This window comes from Oncorhynchus kisutch, linkage group LG4 (assembly GCF_002021735.2).
Source record: "Oncorhynchus kisutch isolate 150728-3 linkage group LG4, Okis_V2, whole genome shotgun sequence".
Classification (NCBI taxonomy): Eukaryota; Metazoa; Chordata; class Actinopteri; order Salmoniformes; family Salmonidae; genus Oncorhynchus; species Oncorhynchus kisutch.
The window spans coordinates 17,020,018-17,038,836 of record NC_034177.2 but is presented as its reverse complement, the minus strand read 5'-3'; the positions used below and the strand labels follow the sequence as shown (position 1 = coordinate 17,038,836).

The 18,819-nt window shown below is 42.8% G+C and overlaps 2 protein-coding genes across 3 annotated transcripts; both read right to left on the bottom strand.

Moving 5' to 3' along the window:
- Positions 1-7,987: 7,987 nt before the first annotated feature.
- Positions 7,988-12,007, bottom strand: LOC109888606 (transmembrane protein 79). Its single transcript, XM_020479767.2, has 5 exons — positions 11,850-12,007; positions 10,867-11,154; positions 10,190-10,735; positions 9,095-9,308; positions 7,988-8,713 (listed from the first exon to the last, which is right to left on the bottom strand). The coding sequence occupies exons 2-5, from the start codon at positions 11,129-11,131 to the stop codon at positions 8,455-8,457; spliced, it is 1,284 nt and encodes a 427-aa protein (XP_020335356.1). The 5' UTR covers positions 11,132-11,154; positions 11,850-12,007; the 3' UTR covers positions 7,988-8,454.
- Positions 12,008-13,245: 1,238 nt separating this feature from the next.
- Positions 13,246-18,360, bottom strand: ctdspl3 (CTD (carboxy-terminal domain, RNA polymerase II, polypeptide A) small phosphatase like 3). Of its 2 annotated transcripts, none has more exons than XM_020480352.2 (11): positions 18,018-18,360; positions 16,721-16,853; positions 16,496-16,630; positions 15,913-16,024; positions 15,431-15,542; positions 15,115-15,201; positions 14,882-14,944; positions 14,667-14,746; positions 14,292-14,418; positions 14,095-14,190; positions 13,246-13,681 (listed from the first exon to the last, which is right to left on the bottom strand). In XM_020480352.2, exons 1-11 carry the CDS (start codon positions 18,114-18,116, stop codon positions 13,616-13,618), a joined length of 1,110 nt encoding a protein of 369 aa, XP_020335941.1. In that variant the 5' UTR covers positions 18,117-18,360; the 3' UTR covers positions 13,246-13,615. The 2 variants fall into 2 exon arrangements, with proteins under 2 accessions (XP_020335941.1, XP_020335942.1); XM_020480353.2 differs by having other exon boundaries at positions 14,331-14,418; positions 18,018-18,318.
- Between the last annotated feature and the right edge of the window lie 459 nt (positions 18,361-18,819).

Here is an 18,819-nt window from a genome sequence, read left to right as displayed (position 1 = left end):
TGAGGATCTCATCGCGGTACCTAATGGAAGTCAGGATACCTCTGGCAAGCACATGGAGGGCTGTACAGCCTTCCAAAGAAATGCCACCCCACACCATGACTGACCCACTGCCAAACCGGTCATGCTGGAGGATGTTGCAGGCAGCAGAACGTTCTCCACGGCGTCTCCAGACTCTGTCACATGTGCTCAGTGTGAACCTGCTTTCATCTGTGAAGAGCACAGGGCGCCAGTGGCGAATTTGCCAATCTTGGTGTTCTCTGGCAAATGCCAAACGTCCTGCACGGTGTTGGGCTGTAAGCACAACCCCCACCTGTGGACGTTGGGCCCTCATACCACCCTCATGGAGTCTGTTTCTGACCGTTTGAGCAGACACATGCACATTTGTGGCCTGCTGGAGGTCATTTTGCACGTCTCCTGATGTACTGGCCTGTCTTCTGGTAGCGCCTCCATGCTCTGGACACTACGCTGACAGACACAGCAAACCTTCTTGCCACAGCTCGCATTGATGTGCTATCCTGGATGAGCTGCACTACCTGAGCCATTTGAATGGGTTGTAGACTCCGTCTCATGCTACCACTAGAGTGAAAGCACCGCCAGCATTCAAAAGTGACCAAAACATCAGCCAGGAAGCATAGTAACTGAGAAGTGGTCTGTGGTCACCACCTGCAGAACCACTCCTTTATTGGGGGTGTCTTGCTAATTGTCTATAATTTCCACCTGTTGTCTATTCCATTTGCACAACCTCATGTGAAATTTTTCAATCAGTGTTGCTTCCTAAGTGGACAGTTTGATTTCACAGAAGTGTGATTGACTTGGAGTTACATTGGTGTTTAAGTGTTCCCTTTATTTTTTTGAGCAGTGTATTAAGTAGCATTGTTTTTAAAGTGGCTAGTGATATATTTTACATTAATTTCCATCAATTCCCATTATTAAAGTGGCTGGAGTTGAGTCGGTGTGTTGGCAGCAGCCACTCAATGTTGGTGGTGGCTGTTTAACAGTCTGATGGCCTTACGATAGAAGCTGTTTTTCAGTCTCTCGGTCCCTGCTTTTATGCACCTGTACTGACCTCGCCTTCTGGATGATAGCGGGGTGAACAGGCAGTGGCTCGGGTGGTTGTTGTCCTTGATGATCTTTATGGCCTTCCTGTGACATCGGGTGGTGTAGGTGTCCTGGAGGGCAGGTAGTTTGCCCCCGGTGATGCGTTGTGCAGACCTCACTACCCTCTGGAGAGCCTTACGGTTGTGGTCGGAGCAGTTGCCGTACCAGGCGGCGACGCTCTCGATTGTGCATCTGTAGAAGTTTGTGTGCTTTTGGTGACAAGCCAAATTTCTTCAGCCTCCTGAGGTTGAAGAGGCGCTGCTGCGCCTTCTTCACGATGCTGTCTGTGTGGGTGGACCAATTCAGTTTGTCTGTGATGTGTATGCTGAGGAACTTAAAACTTACTACCCTCTCCACTACTGTTCCATCGATGTGTATAGGGGGGTGCTCCCTCTGCTGTTTCCCACAAGTCCACAATCATCTCCTTAGTTTTGTTGACGTTGAGTGTGAGGTTATTTTCCTGACACCACACTCCGAGGGCCCTCGCCTCCACCCTGTAGGCTGTCTCGTCGTTGTTGGTAATCAAGCCTACCACTGTAGTGTCGTCCGCAAACTTGATGTTTGAGTTGGAGGCGTGCATGGCCACGCAGTCGTGGGTGAACAGGGATTACAGGAGAGGGCTCAGAACGCACCCTTGTGGGGCCCCAGTGTTGAGGATCAGCGGGGTGGAGATGTTGTTTACCTACCCTCACCACCTGGGGGCGGCCCGTCAGGAAGTCCAGTACCCAGTTGCACAGGGCCTCGAGCTTGATGACGAGTTTGGAGGGTACTATGGTGTTAAATGCTGAGCTGTAGTCGATGAACAGCATTATCACATAGGTATTCCTCTTGTCCAGATGGGTTAGGGCAGTGTGGTTGAGATTGCATCGTCTGTGGACCTATTTGGGCGGTAAGCAAATTGGAGTGGGTCTAGGGTGTCAGGTAGGGTGGAGGTGATATGGTCCTTGACTAGTCTCTCAAAGCACTTAAAAAAACAGTTCAGTTCATTTAAGGATATCAGGCAATTTAAATAAATTCATTAGGCCCTAATCTATGGATTTTAACTTGACCTGGCAGGTGCGCAGCCATGGGTGGGCATAGGCCCACCCATTGGGGCGACAGGCCCAGCCAATCAGAAAGAGTTTTTCCCCACAAAAGGGCTTTTTTACAGACAGAAATACTCCTCAGTTCCATCAGCTGTTCGGGTGGCTGGTCTCATACGATCCCGCAGGAGAAGAAGCCGGATGTGGAGGTCCTGGGCTGGCGTGGTTACATGTGGTCTGCGGTTGTGAGGCCGGTTGGACGTACTGCCAAATTCTCTAAAACGGCTTATGGTAGAGAAATTAACATAAAATTCTCTGGCAACAGTTCTGGTTGCTCGCTCCTTCAAAACTTGAGGCATCTGTGGCATTGTGTTGTGTGACAAAACTGCACATTTTAAAGTGATATTTTATTGTCCCTAGCACAAGGTTCACCTGTGTAATGATTATGCTGTTTAATCAGTTTCTTGATATGCCACACCTGTCTGTTGGATTATCTTGGCTAAGGAGAAATTCTCATTAACAGAGATGTAAACAAATGTGTGCAAGACATTTGGAGGAGCTGGCTGCCGTTTTACAGTCTCCTAACCAATTGTGCTATTGTGTGTTTTTTTTTTGCGTTGGTGACCATCTTATTTTGTACATAATGTTTCTGCCACCGTCTCTTATGACCAAAAAGAGCTTCTAGATATCAGGACAGCGATTACTCACCTCGTACTGGACAAAGATTTTTTCTTTAACAAGTCAGACGCTTAGGATTTACTTCAGACACCTGACAAGGCCCAAATCCCTGTGATTCACATGAGAAAGGGACAGAGATATCAGGGATGTAGGTCGGGGTGCCTTGTAAGGATCCGTCGGTGAGTGGGTAATCTGCCTCTACCATCAGTCCTATTAGCCGACGTACAATCATTGGATAACAAATAGACAAACTACGATCACGAATATCCTACCAACGGGACATTAAAAACTGTAATATCTTATGTTTCACTGAGTCATAGCTGAACGATGACATGAATAACATACAGCTGGCGGGGTTTACGCTGCATCGGCAAGATTAAACAGCCGCCTCCGGTAAGACAAGGGGTGGCTGTCTGTGTATATTTGTAAACAACAGGGGGTGCACAAAATCTAATAGTAAGGAAGTCTCAAGGTTTTGCTCACTTGAGGTATAGTATCTCATGCTAAGCTGCAGACCACAAACTCTCTTGGTAAATAGTATCTATATTTTTCGTAGCTGTCTTTTACCACCACACACCAATTCTGGCACTAAGGCCGCACTCAATGAGCTGTATATGGCCATAAGCAAACAGGAAAATTATCATCGAGAGGCGGCGCTCCTGGTGGCCGGGGACTTTAATGCAAAGAAACTTAAATCCGTTTTACCTCATTTCTACCAGCATGTTAAATGTGCAACCAGATGGAAAAAAAATACTCTAGACCACCTTTACTCCACAAACAGAGATGGATAGCAAAGCTCTCTCTCTCGCCGTCCACTTGGCAAATTGGACCATAATTCTATCCTCCTGATTCCTGCTTACAAGCAAAAACTAAAGCAGGCAGCACCAGTGACTCGGTCAATAAAGAAGTGGTCAGATGACGCAGATGGTAAGCTACATGACTGTTTTGCTAGCACAGACTGGAATATGTTCCAGGATTCTTCCGATGGCATTGAGGTGTACACCACATCAGTCACTGACTTCATCAATAAGTGCATCGATGATGTCGTCCCCACAGTGACTGTACATACATATCCCAACCAGAAGCCATGGATTAGAGGCAACATCTGCACTGAGCTAAAGGGTAGAGCTGCCGCTTTCAAGGAGCGGGACTCTAACCCGGACGCTTATAAAAAATCCCTCTATGCCCTCAGACGAACCATCAAACAGGCAAAAGTGTAAATTCAGCACTAAGATTGAATCCTACTACACCGGCTCCGACCCTCATCAGATTTGGCAGAGCTTGCAAACTATTAGACTACAAAGGGAAGCACAGTCGCAAGCTGCCCAGTGACACAAGCCTACCAGACTAGCTAAATTCCTTCTATGCTCGCTTCGAGGCAAGCAACACTGAAGCATGCATGAGAGCATCAGCTGTACCAGACGACTGTGTGATCAAGCGCTCCATAGCTGATGTGAGTAAGACCTTTAAACAGGTCAACATTCACAAGGCCGCGGGGCCAGATGGATTACCAGGAAGTGTACTCCGAGCATGCGCTGACCAACTGGCAAGTGTCTTCACAGATATTTTCAACCTGTCCCTGACCAACATGTTTCAAACAGCCCACCATAGTCCCTGTGCTTAAGAACGCTAAGTTGACCTGCCTAAATGACAACCGACTAGTAGCACTCACATCTGTAGCCATGAGGTGCTTTGAAAGGCTAGTCATAGCTCACATTAACACCATTATCCCAGAAACCCTAGACCCAGTCCAGTTTGACTCAATCGCACTCCACACTGCCCTTTCCCACCTGGATAAAAGGAACACCTACAGTGGGGCAAAAAAGTATTTAGTCAGCCACCAATTGGGCAAGTTCTCCCACTTAAAAATATGAGAGAGGCCTGTAATTTTCATCATAGGTACACTTCAACTATGACAGACAAAATGAGAAAAAAAATCCAGAAAATCACATTGTAGGCTTTTTAATGAATTTATTTGCAAATTATGGTGGAAAATAAACTTTTGTTATTGACCAAATACTTATCTCAATACTTTGTTATATACCCTTTGTTGGCAATGACAGAGGTCAAACGTTTTCTGTAAGTCTTCACAAGGTTTTCACACACTGTTGCTGGTATTTTGGCCCATTCCTCCATGCAGATCTCCTCTAGAGCAGTGCTGTTTTGGGGCTGTTGCTGGGCAACACGAACATTCAACTCCCTCCAAAGATTTTCTATGGGGTTGAGATCTGGAGACTGGCTAGGCCACTCCAGGACCTTAATGCTTCTTACGAAGCCACTCCTTCGTTGCACGGGCGGTGTGTTTGGGATCATTGTCATGCTGAAAGACCCAGCCACGTTTCATCTTCAATGCCCATGCTGATGGAAGGAGGTTTTCACTCAAAATCTCACGATACATGGCCCCATTCATTCTTTCCTTTACACGGATCAGTCGTCCTGGTCCATTTGCAGAAAAACAGCCCCAAAGCATGATGTTTCCAACCCCATGCTTCACAGTAGGTATGGTGTTCTTTGGATGCAACTCAGCATTCTTTGTCCTCCAAACACGACGAGTTGAGTTTTTACCAAAAAGTTAAATTTTGGTTTTATCTGACCATATGACATTCTCCCAATCTTCTTCTGGATCATCCAAATGCTCTCTAGCAAACTTCAGACGGTTCTGGACATGTACTGGTTTAAGCAGGGGGGCACGTCTGGCACTGCAGGATTTGAGTCCCTGGCGGCGTAGTGTGTTACTGATGGTAGACTTTGTTACTTTGGTCCCAGCTCTCTGCAGGTCATTCACTAGGTCCCCCCGTGTGGTTCTGGGATTTTTGCTCACCCTTCTTGTGATCATTTTGACCCCACAGGGTGAGATCTTGCGAGGGAGATTATCAGTGGTCTTGCATGTCTTCCATTTCCTAATATTTGCTCCCACAGTTGATTTCTTCAAACCAAGCTGCTTACCTATTGCAGATAGGTGCAGGTCTACAATTTTGTTTCTGGTGTCCTTTGACAGCTCTTTTGTCTTGGCCATAGTGGAGTTTGGAGTGTGACTTTTTGAGGTTGTGGACAGGTGTCTTTTATACTGATAACAAGTTCAAACAGGTGCCATTAATACAGGTAACGAGTGGAGGACAGAGGAGCCTCTAAAAGAAGAAGTTACAGGTCTGTGAGAGCCAGAAATCTTGCTTGTTTGTAGGTGACCAAATACTTATTTTCCACCATAATTTGCAAATAAATTCATTAAAAATCCTACAATGTGATTTTCTGGATTTCTTTTCTCATTTTGTCTGTCATAGTTGAAGTGTACCTATGATAAATTACAGACCTCTCTCATCTTTTTAAGTGGGGGAACTTGCACAATTGGTGGCTGACTAAATACTTTTTTGCCCCACTGTATGTGAGAATGCTATTCATTGACGACGGCTCTGTGTTCAACACCATAGTGCCCTCAAAGCTCATCACTAAGCTAAGGACTCTGGGACTAAACACCTCCCTCTGCAACTTGATCTTGGACTTCCTGGCGTGCCGCCCCGAAGTGGTAAGGGTAGGTAACAACACATTTGCCATGCTGATCCTCAACACGGGGGTCCCTCACAGGTGTGATTGCTCAGTCCCCTCCTGTACTCCCTGTTCACTCATGACTGCATGGCCAGGCACGACTCCAACACTATCATTAAGTTTACAGACGACACAACAGTGGTCGGCCTGATCACCGACAACGATGAGACAGCCTTTATGGAGGAGGTCAGAGACCTATCCCGTGTAGTGGCAGGATAACCTCTCCCTCAATGTGATCAAGACAAAGGAGATGATTGTGGACTGGAGGACTGAGCACACCCCCATTCTCATCGAGAGGGTAGTGCGTAAGGCCTAGTACATAACTGGGGCCAAGCTCCCTGCCATGCAGGACCTCTATACCAGACAGTGTCAGAGGAAGGCCCTAAAAATTGTTAGACTCCAGCCACCCTAGTCATAGAATGTTCTCTGCTACCGCATGGCAAGCGGTACCGGAGTGCCAAGTCTAGGTCCCAAAGGCTTCTTAACAGCTTCTACACCCAAGCCATACGACTCCTGAACAGCTAATCAAATGGCTACCCAGACTATTGCATTGCCCCCCCTCTTTTACACTGCTGTAACTCTGTTATCTATGTATAGTTACTTTAAATCTGCCTACATGTACATAGTACCTCAATTACTTGAATGAACCTGTGCCCCCGCACATTGACTCTGTACCAGTAGCCCCTGTATATAGCCTCGCTACTGTTATTTTACTGCTGCTCTTTAGTTGTTATTTTTATTTATCCATTTAAAAAATTTTTTTTACCGACAATGCAGTTAAGAACAATAAGTGTTAAGGGCTTGTAAGTAAGCATTTCACTAAGGTCTACTCCCCCTCTTGTATTCAGCGCATGTGACAAATACAATTTGATTTGAAATACACTTTTTGTGCATATGGAGAATATCTGGAATCTTTTATTTCTACACTTTACATGTTGCATTTTAATATTTTTGTTCACTATATTTTACAATGAAACCGTTGCACACTTTAATGTCACATTCTATAAGACAGTTTGAAAATGTTACTAACCAAGTAAGGATCCTCATTTTTTAGAGTGTGTCTACCCATTGTACGTGTTTGAGAGCATCTGCCTAATGTCCTGTCCACCTCACTACTATGAGTCAGATGGAAACAGCACCCGTTCCCATCGGAAATGCTTACCCTGCCATCACAACTGCCACACTTGTTTTGGGAAAGAGGACACAAAGTGTCTGGACTGCCCTCCGTATTCTATCTTGGATTTTCGTCTTGGTACCTGTAGCCCCCCTGTCTACCCCTGGGACCACAGAGGTAAAGTGACCAGTGGCATGGAGCGGACGGCAGCAGTTCTTGGTATCCTGATGGGAGGGCCGCTGGTGATTTTGTGCATCATGTGGGCGATTACATGGATGGTGAGCAGGGTGTTCCTACCATGTGTCGCTGCCAGGAACGAAGTGGACAGCAGCACCAGTCATAGCAGCAGTGAGGAGGCTAGGGATGTGGAGATGGTGGTCTTCCGTATTACAGAAGACCAGGCAGAGAACAGCGAGAGAACATCTCATTCCCAACACCAACATTCCCAATACTTCACTTCAAGAGGAATTTGACTCGCTTCAGTCAACATTAAAGTAGCCAATAATAAAATTCTGTCGAGAAACAGAATAAATTATTTTCCAAATAGCTTTTATTGTTACTTCAGTATCATTTACAAACTTTTGGATGGATAAAATAAAAGTCTATTTGGGACCCAAGTTGCATTCAGTGGTTTTTATAAGAACACATCAATTGGTAGAATATCCATCCATTTGCAATTATAACTTTTAAGTCAAAGTACTTCACAAAACATTAAATATAGGCACTAGAATAGCTTAAAAGGACACACATTTAGAAGTAGAACATTGTTCAAAGACTTCCTCCACAACTAAAGGGAGGAACGGCTCTTGCATTTCAGATAATAAGCATGAATCCACATAAAAAGGTCCTGTATATGAGGAGCAAAATACAACTTAAGCCTTTACAGACTTAGAGGTTAGTGGCATTCTGTGAAGCTCTGCTGAACTTCAGACCACAGGAATGGGCTATTTCTGGGTTCTAAGCTTTCTCTTTAAGTTATAAGGGACAGTGCTCTCCTCCTTACTGAGTTTCCAAGATGTCCGTGGGTATGACACTATCTGATTTGCCACTGGAGCTCTGTGACACCTCCAGAGGCCAAGATGAAGGGGTGGTCTGATAATAGAGTGTGTCCTCCGACCCAAAGAGCAGCTGTCTGAGGCTCAAGTCGTACAGACAGTACAGATTGAAAGCCACCATGGCAAGGAGTGGGAAAACAGTGAGCCCCGATCCAAAGCCTCTCCAGGGGCTACATATGTGGAAGCAGAGCCAGTAGATAAGCCTATAGGAATAAAATGAGGATAAACTTAAAACATGTTCAGCTTTATAATAATTAATAATTAGGTGCTTACATTTGTCCTATTTCACACATGTGCATGTGTGAATCGGATATTTGATTTTGCATATCCCACTCCCCTGACACCCTTGGAGAATGGGGTCAGAGCCAGGGATCAGCCATTATTCATGGGCACCCTGGAGCAATAAGGGTTACGTGCCTTGCTAAAGGGCGGCAGACAGATTTTTCAACTAGTCGGCTTGGGGATTTGAACCAATAACCTTTGTTACTAGCCCAATGCTCCTAACCACTAAGCTACCTGCCGTCCATTCTAGAGACGTCACTCTTTTCACTCACTGAGCAATCAATGACTTTGAAACCACTCACCTCCCACCAACGAAAACGCCAGTCAAAATGGGCACCACCCGCAGCTGGTCTTGAGGCAGGAATGTAGCCAGAACCAACAGATTGAGAACGTAGAGAAACAACTGCTCCATAGATGCAGAGACAAACAGCTGCTGAATGGTCGGTCTTCTATGGAGAGCCTCAGCTGGATTTAAAGATCCAGTGCAGAACTGGCACATAGCACCAATCAGCATAGCTAGAGGGGGAGTAATAGATATTTTAGTATTCACATTTAGAAACACAACACAAACCTAATGGTCTGTTTGACTTTGTCTGGCATTATGAGTCTTTAGCATCCTAGTTTTTTGAACTGATTGCTTTTGAACTGATGCTTAGTTCAGTCTTTGATAATTACCCTCCGTTTCTGCTTGAACATTCGACTAATAACACTTGAAAGCCAAATATGTGAAAGGATTTGTTTTTAGCCATGTTGCTTAATACAGTCAAGTCCTTTCAGTAGAAAGAAAAGGAGATGAGGAAAGTAATGAGAAACTATTGGGACACTGCCCAGGAGACTGGAGAACTAGTTACCCTCATCTTTTCTATTCTAGTTTCCATGTTAAGCTATTTATAAGAAAGGGGAGGAAATTGCCAGTGCTTCAGTAAGACTTGCATTGCCTTGAGGTTGAATGTGTTGACAAAGACTAAGCCTTAGACAAATTATGAGACGTGGACTACTAGAAAACCTAAAATAACTTAATACTGCATTCAAGAGCTTTTTGGGAGATTGATTGCTCCAACTAAATAAGTAGGTTTGTAGAGCTCAGTATAAAACGCACCCCACTGAGCAAAAACTGGTTGAATCAACATTGTTTCCATGTCATTTCAACAAAAAAGAAAATGATGACTTTGAATCAATGTGGGAAAATTATTGGATTTGCAAAAAGTCATCAACGTAAGGGGATTACATCTTTTCACCCAACTTTTTACCTAAATCCAATTACGTGATTTTTTTTGATTTCACGTTTGTTGACAGCAACCAAATTTAAATCTAAACTAGATGTTGAACTAATGTCTTTGCCCAGTGTGACAGTTGTGTTGTTTGAGTCGCATATGAAAACAATTATTCAGACATACCCAACAAGATGGGGACTGCAGCTACGGCACAGCAGCAAAGTGTGAAAGTGAGGCGGCTGACCATGTCAGGGCAGTCTGGGGAATCTATGGGAACATAGAAATAAAGTGCATAGAGAAGCCCTGCAGTAATCAGAAGGGAGGCCAGGACTGAGCACACAGCAGGAACACGGCCACTTTGGCAACATCTACAGCAGCAGCACCACAGTCTCTTGTCTGCCACCTCTGGGACAGCCTCACAAGTCTCTTGATCTTGGGAACTCCACATAGTCAACTCTATGCTCTCCGGTGGCAAGCCGAGCAACGGTTGGCCTTCATCAATGGTGGACTCCAGATTGTTGGATTCTGGACTCCATCTCTGTGTGTCTGTGCCATTGGGAATGTCTCTGCGAGAGGCTAGATTTGGAGTGCTGATGCAGTTTTCCACCGGGTCTTCCAAATTCTGCACAAGAGCAATCGGACTTGAAATAGTTCCATCCTGAACTCCCTCTTGCGGTCTTCGCTCTGCTTTGAAGCCCTCGCTGGGTTGCTGGTGGCAGGAATCAAGCTCTGTAGAAAACAAAGCATAATCAACATCTTTCTGCCACCATATGTTCAATGTTGTGAATAATGAATGTCACCCAATCTGCACGTTTAATTAGTGGCACTCAAAAAATGTGTTTGTTCGATTTATCACTTACGGACAACTTGATCAGCTGGCAGGGCTTCCAGGGAGTGGTGAGAGCCCATGACTGAGTGAGAAGAGGAGTGGAGCTCCTCCACTGAAGATTCAGGACTGTCAGACACTGGTGCTAAAGAGATCTGGGTGTCCAGGTCGAGGAATGGAGAGAATGACAGCCTGGCAGGGTCAATATCCTGCAGTTGATTGATGATGTCACTGATGGACTCCTTCACACTGTCAATCTCTTTGCCATCTTCTGGGTTGGTGGCTTGACGCCCCGTCATAGTCGCACAGCCTACAGAAATAACTGCAGATAGACAATTTCACATTTACTATGTGAACCCTACAATAACATGACAATATCGGTCGTATTGATATTGTTTGCATCTCCGCACGCGAGGTTCAAAGGGTCCACCCCATTCGCGCCAGGCTGTATTATGAACATCTGGGGATTGAATTTGGAATCGGCCCTTGGGGCAGCGCCAATCGTGGAGGGCGGCTCGTCGTCTGATTTTAGGACTGACACGCAACTAAACCAAACACGTCACGACTGGGGTTCATTCTCCAAACAAAAGACGGATTTACTAGACTATCATAACATTTTGTGCAGCTTTTGGAAAGTGAGGCATCGAATTGAAATGACCAATTGACAAACGGAACGCGCACACAAGAGAAAATGTGCATTTGCTGTTCTGTTGCAGATTAATTGTTACCAGTTGCATTCATTGATTAGGATATTACCATTTTTCTTTTAATAGGATACTTGATGATTGAAGTGGTCGTTTATTGGTCATAAATAATACATACATCTAATATTCCCATATCAAATTACTAATAATAACAAGAGGAGCAATATAAACGATAGCCTCATCATTTAGGTCTGATGAAGCCACTATTCAATAGCTTAGTTTATACATAGTCATATGGACATACAGTCAAAATCCATACAGAGAAAGTAGCCTACACACTTCTATTCGATTAAAAGATGCTTAATATACTTACTTTTTCTAGGGATGCAGAATTACTGTTGTTTCAATTTCTTCGTTATTTTTTCCTTCCCCCAACTTTTGTCTTCTAGAATCTGGTATACAGTCTCAACTTCTGAATCAAATTTCAAGACGGACAAAATACTACGTTTAAGCCCCCGCCCACACACTTTCTGGGTACCATGTCACACAGACCATATGGAGCAAATAAATCCAAAGCGGATACACCGGGGGGGTTTGGGGCTCTGCTGTTTGGTCCAGATATTTAGAAAATAAAACATTACTTAAACAGGATAGCCTCAACCTGGAGTTGATAATCAAATAAATCAGCCTCCCGTAAAGTGCTATGGGACACACAGAGAATTAAAAACAAATCACATGCAAAGTTATTTCAACTCAGATTTGCAAACCCTAGACAGGTTTCCAAAAGCAGTATGAAATTAACCCACTCAGACCTTAGTGTCGACTGAAAGGTGACCAGGTGCCAACCACTGAGACTGATTTGTGAAGCATGTTGAAACTTTAGAAAGGTAAGAGAATAGGCAGACAATAGCAGTCTTTGTGTTCCTGCCACATGTGGGGGAAACTGGCATTAGAGTAGGATTCCACTATAGCTTTGGTGGAAAGGTCCATTTAATGGGAGGGGTAAGTTTAGTTTCTGAATATTCATTCTTGGGGTAAAAATGTATTGTCAAAATTCCATGTACAAAAACAAAACAAATAGGCTAACCATGGAAGTCATAGGACACATGACATTTCTATAGTGTAAAGGTAGCCAGAATAGATTGACCCTATGCTTGCTTACAGCTGCACTGGGGTCGGACAGGATTCCTATTTAGATAAAGACACCATAGAGCCGGAGCGAGATATTCCCAGGGATGAGAAATACATTGTACTCCGAATTGTCCCATTATCCCAACTGTTAGTTCGAGATTGAATGACCTAGTTTTTCCAGAAAATGGCCCTTTCCATCTTCATGCTAAGTAACAGAAGCTAAAGCAGCCATTTTGGAATGGCTGTGTCAGCTAATCAGCTCCTTTGTTCAACGCTATGTGCCATTCCGCAATGACTGCGGTGGGTACCGATAGCTAGAATGAGGACAAATAGCAGTTTACTTAAACTAGCAGCCATTTAATGAGTCTCGGTGTAAGTTTGGATAATGGGACAATTCGGAGAACAACGCATTTCTCCCCCCTGGATTGAGTTGTTTTCCGAGCTATATCTTGCACCAGCTCCATAGTGTCTTAATCTAAACAGGAAGCCTGTCCGACCCCAGTGCAGATGTAAGCAGTAGTGTCAGAATCTAGTTTGACAAGCGTAAAGGGAGATGTGCATTTTCGTGCACGAGGTCAACCAGACAAATAAGACTAAATTCATCGGAGACTTCTCAAATGATTCTGAAAAAGACCAGCATGGTTTAAGTTCTTTTTTTATTTACAGATAAATTTGTTCTGGCTTTTGTTGAGGTGAAAAATCCAATCATGTCACTAAAATAGAATAATATTTACATAACAGCTTCAAAAAAGATTTGTCAATAAATTAGGATTATTAAGTATGAAGAACATATGAAGTTGTGTCATTATATTCAAATAGTTCATTTTTAAACTATTAGCAATTTATTGCTGGGCTGAGTGAGAAATGTTTGGGAATCTCTGCATTTTAAATTGACACACTATCAGGAACCCATTGGTCATTCAGGGATTATACAGAAGGATTAGAATAGTAGATATAGTTCATGTTTGCAATTAAAACATTTATGGAAGGATGATCAGAATCCTTTTCTCAATCCTCAGAGAGCAGTCTGTGGAAGTGGTCTGTCCTCCTCTTCAGTACCTCACGGCAATCATCCTACAGAAGATTGGTGCCGTCAAGTTAGTAAAAACATTCACTATTTATTTTGTAGAACACTGGTGCTGTTTCTTGTGGAATACAAGTAGTGGCACAGTCTTTCTGAATTACATTTCCAAACATACGATAACAGCTTTAACTTGTGGTATTTGTAGAATACTAGCCAAGTGTTTAAGAATGACTCAAGGTTAGTTTTTCAGCTTTTTCCACACCCCAGGGGCATACCCACTTCCCAAATGAGATCTCTGTTGCATGTGTGATGTTGGTTTTGTCAAAAGAGATTTAATCCTAGAAGACACCTAACTAGGTCGTGAATTATGGAAATTGCAACAACAAAAAGAAACACTACAATTTAATAAAAATAATACTTTGTATGCCACCGGCGGTGGGATAGCAAAACACTGTCAACGTACTGTTCCGGACACTCTCTCAAGATACGGGATGAGCTTCTGAAGCTCTTTGTCCTCCTTATCCCCAGACCAGCTCTTGATGGGAAGCATATTCATCAGCTGCAGAAATAAAGCAGGAAATTTAATAAAACTCCACTCTGCTTCCAAAGAAAAAAAATATGCATTGTATAATTAAGTGAACAACATCACAGTAAACACACATGGTAGGGGTATGTGTGTGGAGCATTGTCCAAAACCACCGTTTTAGCAAGGTCCCTCTCAAGTACGCCCAAATCCTTGACATAGTGCCCAAGAACACAGGTACAGTCCTGTTGATACAAACGGTGTCTACAAAAGAAGATATCAGTTATGTACATGATATATACAGTGTGTACAAAAGGAGATATCAGTTATACACATTTAAAGTACAACCTAATATCAACTGAAATCTATTCCTCAAATTATTCAAAGTAGATGAGATTGTCAGCCTGTCTCTGGTACACAGAACTCTGCAGCTGCAATATCACTACAACAATACAGCAAAACAAGCATTGCAAAAGGACAGCAACCAAAGTAAAAAAATGTTACTTTCATACCGAAACAGCCTTCTTTTCGGGTCCAAGATGTCCAGTATTTTCCCTGCATATTCTTTCTTTGCCGATGTATAAACAAACATCTGCGAAAAACACTTTTGAGTCATTCAATTAACTGGCTTCTTAACAATAAACATACATGGGGGAAAGTTAAACATGTAGCAAAAATAAAAACACATGGCTACTGCACACATAATAACAACAAATACAAAACATACCTCAAAATGTTTTGTCATGACTTCCAGAAATTCTTTCACATGTGGTCGTAGAATCATGTAGACCTATTGAGGTAAGAGAATTAAAATATTACAATATTTTATGTTACCATCATTAGACAGACATTCATCCTATTAAAAAAATAAACACTGGTCATTCAAGCAAAGGATAAAAGCCCTTATCACTGCCTTCCTGAGGCCTTATAAGTCTGAAATGAACAAATTGATTCACTAACTTTGTACTGATTGTCCTGAAAGCATGTGCGAAAGGTGTACTCTGCATCCTCAATCCGGTTCAGAGAGCTGTAAATGAGCGTTTCATCCTAGAACACAAAAAATATCCAAGCAATTGGTACCCCAGTGTTTAATTGATGGAATGATAATATAACTTGGTAATCATCATGGAAATACAACCTACTGATACATTAATATACTAAGTAAATATTACTGTAAACCAGACCCGCCTAAAAATATATATTATACTTTGCATGGGAATTACACAAGTAAATGCTTTGATTAGTCACTAATCTCAAAGGTAAACCCAACACTCACCAGATCTAAAACTAGAGTGGCTTGGGGTGTACTCCTCGTCTTAGGTGGGATGTCTCGTATGCATGGTTTGGATTGCTGGGATTTGGATGGAATGTTCTTGATGAAGGTAAAGCTAAATACAACAGTGCAATGGATTAATTACTTTCAGGAAAAGGGAGTCCTTGAGAACCACAGACATTAGGACAGCAAGTATGGGCAGTGGATTATTTCAGCAGAAGTGCATCACAAACCAGGAACAATTATGTTGGCCAGGCTGGCCAGCTTCTTTAGATGCCCAGCTGTTGATTATCTTATCAGAGTTATTTGACACCAATGGGCAGTTTGCTGGTAACTCTTTGATCCTGCATTATGACATAGCCCTAAGATGATCCTGAGGTGATCTAATTCATCAAGTATTTCATCATTGTACTTCATAATATGTTATGGCATGCAGCCTTATAATCATTCCACAGAACCAAGAACAAAAAAATAGAAGAACCCACGGGCTGAAAACGTCATCATTGTCCTCATCTCCAGCGAGAAGGCTGATGGAACCATAGCCAAACACACACTGCTCTGGGCTCATCACATCACCACTGCTGGGGGTTCTCGCATCTGAATAGATTTTAAAAAATGAAGAAGAAAAAAAACAGCCTTGATTCAAATGAATAAGACTCATTCACCCTGGACCAATTGAGCCATTACTGTGCTGACCTCATCTACTCTTGCCTCAATAATCACATGCAAGTCCTTGCTAGCCTATACAGTAGTTTGTTTATTAGAAACCGAAAGTGACAGTTTCTCTGTAAACAAATAGGCCTACCCAATGGACTCAGGAAAGTGCCAAACCATGATGGCCTATTCTCCAAGACAAAAGAATGTCTGTTCGGTTCTACACAATATAGTTCTATCTGAGCACAAACACTGCACACCCATGAATTAGCCCCTGGCCTTCCAGGCAGCCTGCCCTACTTGTAAAATACATACAAAAGCAAAAAAACACACACACTCGGGATCCCTTACTAAATAGTGTGCAAGTACGCAATTTCGAACATAGCCCATCCAATCCACCTTTGAGGTACTTACTTTCCTTGGTAGGTGTGAGGAACCGGACCATGGGAGAGTAGATATTTCGCATAGTGGAATTGAGGGGAGAGGAGGGGTTTAGCTCCGACAGCACCCGGTGATGGCGCACATTAATGGGGGTCTTGAAGCCCAGATCTAGAAATGAATACAGAATGATTGTCAGTATTTAGTTGACATCTTGAAATAAACAATAGAGCAATTGCATTCACCAAAATAAATGGGTACCTTCTCCATCTTCATAGGCAGGGGCTGCCACCCTTTTCCTCCCACGCCCTTGTACAAGAGGGCGCTTTGTAGTGGTGGGGATATCATCATCAGAGTAGAGTGACTGGTTGTCTGGCTGTTGTACATCTTCATCCTACACACAGAAAATATAATTGTGACAGTCTGAAAAAGTAGCTAAAAGCTCACATAAAACAGATCAGAATTACCCCCACCAACTGTATGTCAGTAAAGTATTGGGCACTAGTATAAAAACCTGCAAGTTGTCTCACATAGACTGACCCAAACCTTGATGAAAAAGGCTTTATCCAAAGCGACTTACAGTCATGCGTACATAGTATGTACAGGGGGTCATGGGAAACGAACCCACTATCCTGGAGCTCCAAGCACCATAATCTACCAACTGACCTACTAATGACCACATTATTATGAGTCTTTGTCCTATGGAGGATTCAATTCAATCAATCAGTGTGTATACTGACATTTAACAACATCTAGCTACAGTGATAGTAAAAACAGAGCGCATGGGCGACATAGATACTAGTTCAAGTCCTTCCCCCTCGACCTACTTGTGATGGGTAATCTGTATCCTCTCTGCCAGACACTACATCCGTGGAGCTATTTCAAGCGAAATGTAAGACAGGACTACCTGCCTGTATCAACATGAGTTGATGATAAAGCCAGTGTGATGCTTTGTCAAATTAAACAAAAACATGAGTCACCATTTTATATTACAGACAGGTTATGTTCAATTATAATAAAATATTGCATATATAGTTTTGGGTAAGAACGAAAAATACATTCAGGGTGGCCAACTGGTCAGTTGAACTGTGAACAAGAACCCATTGTAACATTGTCCGTTGTAGTTAGCCAATTTTGCCAGCAAGTGAGGATACTCTTTTCACGCCACTTCGTTACATCTACAACCGGAATGAACGTTTTCGTAGTAGGTCAGGATAATTTATGCAGTAGGTTGAGAATGAACATATTCAGGTTATGATAATTAACGTGTCAGGATAGGAAAAAGGTTAGGGTTAGCGAAAATGTTCTCATAACCTGCCAAGAAACCACTTCCGGTCGTATCTGTATCGAAGTGGCGTGAAAATAGTGTCCTAGCGACGAAGATCATTTTTCTAGCTAGCTACTACAACACCATCATCATTGTTTACGGTTGTCAAATCGGCTAGCTAGTTAGCAAATTCGGCTAGCAAATTTGTTTTAAGCCAACGATAATGCGTATGACGCATTCAAAGTTCAGCTTATTCCAAGATATTTGGTCAAAACAAGCTCATCGATTTACCTTTTCCGGAGTTACGCTCGGAGCTGCTCTCTTCGAGGACCGCCGACCGTTAAACTGTGCTGATGAAGGGTCAGCAATACTTCGAGACCTTAGTCTCATCTTCACAAAATGAAATGTTGTACACGAACAATAATCGTTATACAGCCCGTGAAAATAATCCTTGTACCTACTAAAAGTCGAGAACAGATCAGTTCCTGTTTGTGGTTGCTTTCCGTCCTTTATTCCATTCGTTCTCGTGCTGTTTTGTTTCTGTTCATTTAAATCTACCGGGAAGGTCTACTGCTGTAATCAAGGGGCGGTGCTTTTGAAGAAAAAAAAACAGTCAACGTGATACCCAAGTCACGTTGCAGATGGTAGCCTTGTGGTGGCAGACCATTTCAAGTTAGGGTAATAGCCATATTCTATTCATATTCCATTTGTATGGCTTTTTGTTTACAGTTAACTCCCGATTTTTTTTTTGTGGATGAATAGATGGTTTATGACAGGGTGTAAACATTCGAGGTGTATTTTTGCGAAACATTAGTATACCTAAAATGTTTTGTAAAAATTGAGTAAGAATGTACATAATGTACATCAGTATTAAGACAAGGTTTAATACAAAATACAATAAAACACACCCAATTTATTTAAGATTGTATACTTGTGTTTTTTCCCCCATTTAAATATATCATATATTTTGTACAGTGCGTGAGTGCAGAGTTGGATGGTGAGACGTGCAGTGCATGACGTGCAATTTTGTACCATTCCTAACAGGTACATTGTTAAAGATATTATATTGTATATTGTAATTGTATTATTTTGG